At 41.0% G+C, this 8,404-nt stretch overlaps 1 protein-coding gene and 1 pseudogene across 1 annotated transcript; both read left to right on the top strand.

Moving 5' to 3' along the window:
• The first annotated feature begins 1,943 nt into the window (after positions 1 to 1,943).
• LOC141848284 (uncharacterized) lies at positions 1,944 to 4,447 on the top strand (annotated as a pseudogene).
• Positions 4,448 to 4,546: 99 nt separating this feature from the next.
• Positions 4,547 to 8,404, top strand: LOC141848283 (uncharacterized). The gene is made up of 4 exons (XM_074736332.1): positions 4,547 to 4,710; positions 4,786 to 5,167; positions 5,713 to 5,846; positions 7,000 to 8,404. Exons 1-4 carry the CDS (start codon positions 4,547 to 4,549, stop codon positions 8,402 to 8,404), a joined length of 2,085 nt encoding a protein of 694 aa, XP_074592433.1.

The following is an 8,404-nucleotide window of genomic DNA, read 5'->3' as shown; positions in this document are numbered from 1 at the left end:
ATAAATTAAAATGCAATAAAAATTGAATTAAACCTAAATGCTCAAAAGCAAACAAATTGAAACCTAAATGTTTAAATCAAAGGCTTAAACCTAGCAAACCTATCAATTGGCAAAAATGGCACAGAACAGTATCAAGTTGGCACGAAACAATAAATCTAATTAAAACAAACAATTCAAAAAAACCTAGGTGCGTAAATTAGAAACCTAAACCTAGATGCAATTTAAATGCAGGCAAATCTATCAAATGGAATGGCACGGAACAGTTGCTACTTGGCACAAACAGTAATGAAAACCTAAAGCATCAGAAAAGAATAAGAACTTGAAGCTAGAGGCACTAGATCAAACCAAAACGAATTTAACTAACATTAGGCATTACTCTAATGGAAACAACTCAAAGTTAATTACTCAAACCACTAAAAACCACAATGTCTATGTTCAGAAATGAGTTTCAACACTGTAAACGAAAATCAGAAATCAGAAACAAAAAAACTCATCCTCTTCTCCTCATTTCCGATTGTTCTCCTCATCTCGGTGTCAATCGAGCTGGTAAATCCGTAATGCGGCTTCACTGATCCACGTGGAGCTTGAAACTGGTCGTCAGAGTGTTTTCCTTGCAATCCAGACGCTGTTCAGCCCGAAGAAACCCTCCTCGGACAGAAACAGAGCTGGCGCAGGGCTGTGGAATGGCAAAAACTGGATTCTGAGCTTCTTCCTTGCTTCGATTGGCTTTCTGATGCTTTAGGATTGCTCGCCGTACCTCGGAGAACCCCTCCAATGGAACTCGGCGCCTGATTTTGCAGCCGATGGCCGGAGCACGAAGAAACCGGGGTTGGCACCGCCGGAAGAACCCCCGTCGTCGAGCCTCCTTAGCTGCCGGAATATTCCCAATCGGCCGGGTTCGGACTCCTTGTGGATCAAGGATTGCAATGGGATAGGTTTGGGAGGAAGGGAATGGCCGAGCTGCTACGTCCTTGCGTAGGGGATCGTTTCCGCGGGGACGATGAACAATGAGGCCAGACACTGTTCATTAGGTAAGGTTTTTGATTATATACCGCTGATTAATCACTGCATCTCAGCCCTTGATTTTGAATCCGACGGTCAAAACTTGATCTAGGCTCTAGGGCAGCCTAGGGTTTGAGAAAAATTCAGGGATTTCGATCGGGCTCGATCTAGGTCATGTCCTCCATGTTAGCTTGATCAATTTGACAAATTTGACTCGATTTGACCGCGGTTGAGCTCGAGTTGGGTCTGATTTGAGCCCTAAAATCAATTAAAACCAAATTAATGCAAAAATTGCCATTAAATCATGAAAATTATAATCAAGCCTCAATTTATATAATATAGCACAAACTTGATCAAATCGATTCAATTAAATAATTATTTTCATGCAAAACCCAAAGATCGAATCGATTAAAAGGCAAGAAACCCTAGCTCATCAATTGGGTAGGATAGAAAGCAACGTGCAGCCTAATTGCCTTCTTATCTCTTCGGGAGCATCTTTGATCTCGTCTATTAATCCTTCAATCAATTGATACAACTGGACCTACTAAGCTAAGTTTGTTCCAAATCTTAAGTTCACGTGCTTGTAATAGCCTATACTCAAGCGGTCCTGTAATTCCCCATCATTTAGTAGTTAAATTCCCCTTTGGTATCAGAGAGTGATTGTGAAAATGTTTCTTGGCTAAACACCTGAAAGGTATTCTAGTGCGGCGTTCGATGAGGTAATGGTTTCTAATTCCCAAAGTTGCTTATTTTAATTCTTGAAGATATCTGTGCATAATAATTATTAATCCTGTGTGCCCATGAGCCCCATATGCAGTCGGCGCTACGCTCTAGTAAGGTCCAGTGAAGGCCAAGGAGCCGTGTAAGAGGCATGAAACAAGGTAGTGCTGGGAGCTTGAGGGAGAATTGGGATACTTGATTAATAAATAGAATGAATACAGATGTCTGAGAGGTTTGAGAAAGTAATTAGGGATTGGTACCAGAACTCTAGAACTGCCAATCTAGAATATCTTGATTTAGAAACCAAGGTAACACTTAAGGGTATTTCACACAACCTAGACGTTCTATATGACTGTTTGTCACTTCATTCTAACGTTTCCATTAAAGAATACTATACACTACTTGAAACTTTGAAGCAAAATCATATTGAGTTGGCAATCCAGACACATGGATATGAGGAGTGGAACTTCACGGAAAGCAATCTACTGATCACACGTGGGTTGATTGGAAGACTGACGAATACCCGTCATGCTGGTTTTCGTTATAATGTTCAGAACGTAGCTGATTATCTGGCAAGCACTGGAATTCATGCTGTGCTAGCCACACCAAGAACAACTCAAGAGCTACAAGGGATGAGGTGGATTCTGCAACCACCTGCTATTTCTCAGATCTGCAAGTAGTAAGGACAACAACTCTACTGGACGGATCTATTGCATTGGCCTTTACGGGATATCAATCCACAGGGAATCCCAGGCCTCGAAGAGTTAATGAACTTGACATTGAAGACACTTCCGAGCAAACTCAAGAAGAAGAATTTGTGGCAGCCTGCTTTGCCGAATTTGCTTATCCAAGCATATGGGATGCTACCCCTTGGGATAGTGATCCAAAATTTGACTTGGATGACCTTCCTACACCTCCTAACAGTGCCCATGATTTTCCTGATGAACCTGCAGAATGGTACGAGGAAGAGGAAGATGAAGAGGACCTGAGTTCCTACTTTTTGGGATTCACACACTTGGACGTGGACTACCCTACTTCACCAAATTCAGTCCTAGAACAAGAGCCAGCTGAGGAAGCTGAACCAGAGCCGGAACTTGAAGAAGTTCATGATAGTTTTGAGACAGATTGGCCAAGTGTAGCTGAACTAGCACGAGCATGCACAAGTAATGGCTACAACAAGGACTATGAGCTTCCATTCTTTGAGGAAGCAATTTTTGAAGAATTCCTGTCAAATATGGAAAAGGAGAGTCCAGATGGTTTCATAGTGGAACACTATGAGATCCCTGAAGCTTCAACGTCCAACCCTGAAGCCTCAACATCACAAGCACTTGAGGAATTTGAACCTCAAGAAGAAGCCGTACAACAACAAGAAGAAACGACTCATGTCAACACCCAGTCTGAGATCATTGAACAACTGGAGCGGATGAAGTATCCTCTATTACGCTCGCTATTAAACACTGAGCGAGCCCTATCATCAACATATGCTATATCAAGGTATGATCCTCCAACCTAGCCTCTAATGGGACAAATAAATTATCCTCCTACACAGGCATCAGTGTCCCCGTATGAGGATCTGCAAGGATCTCAGTGGCATGGAAGATTTCAAGGAAGGCGTGCATACCAGCAGCCATGGACATTACCTTCCGCCTAGCAAACTACTGGAGCTATACTGGTATTGCCGGAGGATATAGGGCAATACGCGGACGTTATTTCACACTGGGAATCAATAACCAACAATTTGGATAATGAAAGGACCTAGACTGATAATAGACAAAAAGTCTAGTTCATAGAAAATCTCCTAGGGGAAGTGGAGAAGAAGATGTGGATACAATGGCGAATGGTCTACTCTAGAGAGTATGAAGAGTTGGTCCAGATGGCAGGAGAAACGCAGAACATCCTATCAGCCATCAGAAGGTCTATTCTGCTAGAAGACCCATACCAAGGATCAACAACGGAGCAAGACCAAGCCTATACGGATTTGAAGCGGCTAAGCTGCACAAGTATGAAAGATATTTTCAGTTATCTTAATGATTTTAAAAATCTTGCAACAAAATCAGGAAGAATGTTCATCAGTCCGGAACTATCGGACAAAATCTTCAGAAAGATGCCCGCTCTAATTGGCACTGAAATAGAGCAAGCCTTTAAGCCAAGCATCCTGCAAATCAGGTAGGCATTATGCCAAGGATTCATTTCACTTATCAATATTTGGCTAATCTATGTAAAAAGGCTGTTATTCAGAGGAGTGTCAAAGATTTGGCTTTCTATAGCAAGATCCCCCGGGGATATTACAAGGGCAATCAAAAGAAGTATGGGCTCCGTAAGTCAACAACTTACAAAGGGAAACCTCATGACACATGTGAGGGTTTTCAAAAGAAAGAAGTATGACCAGCAGAAGAAATGCAAGTGCTTCATCTGTGGTGAACCTGGTCACTTCGCAAGAGACTACAAGCACAAGACTGGCAACATCGTCCGCGCTGCTGTCATGGATCAACTTGACTTACCTTCTGACTATGATGTTTTATCAGTTGATCTTAATGAGCCTGATTCTGATGCAATTTGTAGTTTTTCTGAAGGAGAGATAGGTCCAGTCAACTATGCTAAGTTTGCATTAGAAGACCTACCTTGGGAAACTTCAGAAACAATCTTTGTGATGGGTCCTGACAACTGTGGATGGAGGACTCAAGTCTTTGTGGGTGATTTTATGAGGAATTGTCTTCATAATTAGGAGGAGAACAAGCCGGTCTCTAAAGGGAAGTATCTCTATTGCACTTTTTGCAAAATGATAACTATTGATGCAATGAGATTACACTGTCTTATTTGCCGAATGACTTCTTGTCCATCCTGTGCAAAATTCTACCTGGACAGGACTATAGCATACAAGGCAACTCCCTTAATCCCTCCCTATGACAAGGAAGATGACATAGTCCAAGAACTATTGGACTATACTCAGTATCTGAAGGCGGCTTTGGACCGAGAATGCAAAGGCAAGTCTGTGCAAATCTCAGACTTGGAATGAGAGTTCGAGGAACTTTTGCCTTGGGAAGCTGTGGTGGAGCCAAGGAGAATGGCACAACCATCAATTGAATTTTTCAACATCAAAAGGTTGACTTCTACGGTAAAACTTCCTGCTCGAAGAACTCTGGGAGCCGCAGGCTATGACATATTCTTGGATGAGGAAGTTCATATCCCAGCAAGAATGCAAGCACTAGTAAAAATTGGTATTTCGCTGGAATTTCCTCAGGACTACTATGCAAGAATAGCACCAAGGTCGGGGGCAGCCCTACGCCTCAAGTTGGACATCGGTGTTGGAGTAGTGGACTCCGATTTCATGGGTGAGGTACATATTTTGATTTTAAATCATTCTGACCTTATGTTATCCCTGGAGAAAGGTTCCTGTGTTGCTCAGATCATTCTTGAGAAAATCATTACACCACCAATTATGGAGGTAATTGATGAGTTAGGGTTTTTATGATTTTAATCGATTCATTTTTGGACTTTTGCATGAAAATAAATTATTTAATAAATCGATTTGATTGTATTTGTGTTATATTACATAATCTGAGGCTTGATTATAATTTTCATGATTTAATGGTAAATTTTTGCATTAATTGACTTTAATTGATTGTAGGGCTAAATCAGATCCAACTCGAGCTCAACCGTTGTCAAATCGAGCCAAATTTGCCCAAATTGATCAAGCCCACATGGAGGACAGGACCCAACTCAAGTCTGATCAAAATTCTTGAATTTTTCACAAACCCTAGGCTGCCCTAAACCCCAGATCAAAACTCCATCATAGGATCAAAAATGGATGGCTCAGATTCAACGATTAATCAGCGTATAAAAATAAGGTTTTAATCGATGAATAGTGGTTGCGCCACTGTTCATCATCCCGAACGGCTTCCTCTGCTCGGCGACGTACGTCCACGGCAAGTCCATTCCTCCCAAACCAATTCCGTTGCAATCCTTGTTCCTTGAGGACTCCAAAATCAGTCGATTGGGTATATTCCGGCGGCTGGAGGAAGCGCGACGGCGAGGGTTTCTCCGACGGCAGCTTCCCTGTTTTCTCGTGTTCCGGCCATCCACAGATCAATTCGAAGCAGCGAGCCTTTGAGGGGTTCTCTGAGGTTTGTGGCTAGCTCCTATACCATCAGCAAATCGATCGGAGGCAAGAGAAGACCAGGAATCCAGTTTTGCAGCTTCAAATCACTCTGTGCAGACTACTGTAAGCGCAGGAGAGGGTTTCTTCAGCAATTTCAGAGGTCGGGCAGTGAGTAAATACACCAGAGATCACGTTGAGGACTTCAGAGGGATTATTAGAGCCACATTGTGGATTTACTGCACTTGGATTGACACCAAGTTGAGAAGAATAAACGAAAAAGGGGAGGCTGGAAGTTTAGCTGTTTCTGAACATTCTTGTTTTACTGCATTTTAGGCTTTCACTGTTAATTGTTTGAGTTTGTTAATTTCTAATGCTAAGTTTAGTTGTTGTTTTCTTTTGGATTTAATCTATTTCCATTAGCTTGCATTTCTGTGCTTGATACGGTTTCTGAACTTACTGTTTCGTGCCATTTCTGCAAGTCACTGTTCAGTGCCATGGGGATTTCATGTATCAGTTTGTTCGGTTTAATTTGCTTGAGTAAGGATTTTGTTGCTAACTAAGTGTAAGTGGATAGTTACATAGTACAATTGCAATCGGATACTTTAGCCTAGTTCTTTTTTGTTTTGTTTCTCTAATTGCATTTTAGGTTTCAGCTTTTTATTTCAATGCTTAGATGATGTTGTAGAGTTTCGCATTAGGGTTTCATAATCACTAGTTTTGAGTTCTAAATCCCTACAATTGGTTTTACTCTTTGAAATTGACTCGAATTGCATTCTTAGGTTGTTTTGATACCTTGGTTCATTAGCTTCATCTTTAGGTTAGGGAATTACATTTTTCATTTACTTGCTAATTTTGAATTACATTTCGCTCCAAAACCCCATTTATATTCGAAAAACTCAAAAAGAACGACACATAAGCTCGATTTAAACGATTGTCTACTAGCCCTTGGAAAAATACGACTCGAGACCCCTATACTGCATTTATTTGTATTTATTGTGGGTTTTCGATAAATTTATAAATTAAATCAATTTGCAACCCTAATCGTGACACATATCAAATCTAGGGTTGTCAGTAATGGAGCTCGGAGCAACGGAATGAGGAAGTGGTTCTTTTGGGTCGATTGGAGGATGTCCAGAAACTTCAACATCTCAAATACTGGACATACATCCCTTGACAAGTCAAGAATTTTCTTTTGCAGCCCCAGCCAGGTCTCTAATTAATCGTTTATATAATATGGAGATCATTTTTCATATCCCAAGTATATCGGATACTAAAGTACAGGCTATACTGGATACCGATGCTACCACTTGCTGCATATGCAAGGATGCCATGCCTAAGGAAGCATACGAGGCCATAAATTATAAAGTGGTCTTCTTTGGTATTAATTCTCCGCAAGAAACATCAATGAAGCTGAAGAATGACATGATGACTATTAGGACGCATAAATTCAGAATCCATTTCACTTATATGCTTACTATGAATTTAAAGGATGGGATTGAGATGTTGCTGGGTTGTAATTTTATAAAAGTTGTTGCTGGAGGTCTAAGAATAGAAGGGACTGAGGTTACCTTCTACAAGGATATCACAACGATTAATACCTCTCCTGAGGTCAGGACAACAGCAGTGGCACTTCTGGAAGCTGAGGATACTGATCCGGAATTTATTTGCCTGAACGAGGAACTCTTTTCTATTTCCCAGGTACATTATAATACTGACTTTAAAATGCATTTTGCCCCTCTAATGCAGAGATTGAAGGAAAGTGGCTTTATCGGAGACAACCCTCTGCAACATTGGGCCAAGAACAAGGTTATATGTACCCTGGACATTATCAACCCGGATCTTACTATTCAAGATAAGCCCATGAAGTATATTACACCTTTGATGGAGGCCACATTCAAAGCCCATATAGATATTCTGTTGAAATTGGGTGTCATTCGTCCAAGCAAAAGTAGACACCGGACGACGGCCTTCGTTGTTCAATCTGGAACAACTATGGATCTAGTTACTGGACTGGAAAAGAAGGGAAAAGAGCGAATAGTATTCAACTACAAGACCCTCAACGATAATACCTACAAGGACCAATACTCCTTACTAGGTATTAATTTAATTATGAAGAAGATTGGTCATAGTCGCATTTTCTCTAAATTTGATCTCAAGTCAGGATTTCACCAAGTAATGATGAATCCTGAGTCTGTTCCATGGACGGCTTTTCTTGTCCCTCAAGGCCTTTATGAATGGCTAGTTATGCCATTTGGTCTAAAGAATGCACCCGCAGTCTTCCAACGTAAAATGGATAATTGTTTCAAAAACTGCGAGGATTTTCTGGTCGTGTACATAGACGATATTCTGGTTTTCTCCCCTACTGAGGCATTTTATGTCCAGCACCTGACTCAAATGCTGGATATCTGTCAAAAAGAAGGATTGGTTCTTTCCCCCACAAAAATGAAAATAGCTCAGCCTGAAATTGAGTTTTTAGGAGCTATTGTGGGAAATAGAAAGAAAAAGCTGCAACAGCACATCATTAAGAAGATTATTGATTTTGATGAAGAAAAGTTGCAGACAACCAAGGGATTAAGATCGTGA

Source organism: Curcuma longa, chromosome 17, assembly GCF_044706935.1.
Source record: "Curcuma longa cultivar G26 ecotype Majalengka, Jawa Barat chromosome 17, ITB_CL_G26_1.1, whole genome shotgun sequence".
Lineage (NCBI taxonomy): Eukaryota > Viridiplantae > Streptophyta > Magnoliopsida > Zingiberales > Zingiberaceae > Curcuma > Curcuma longa.
The sequence above is the reverse complement of the archived record's forward strand: the minus strand, read 5'-3'. Positions and strand labels throughout refer to the sequence as shown.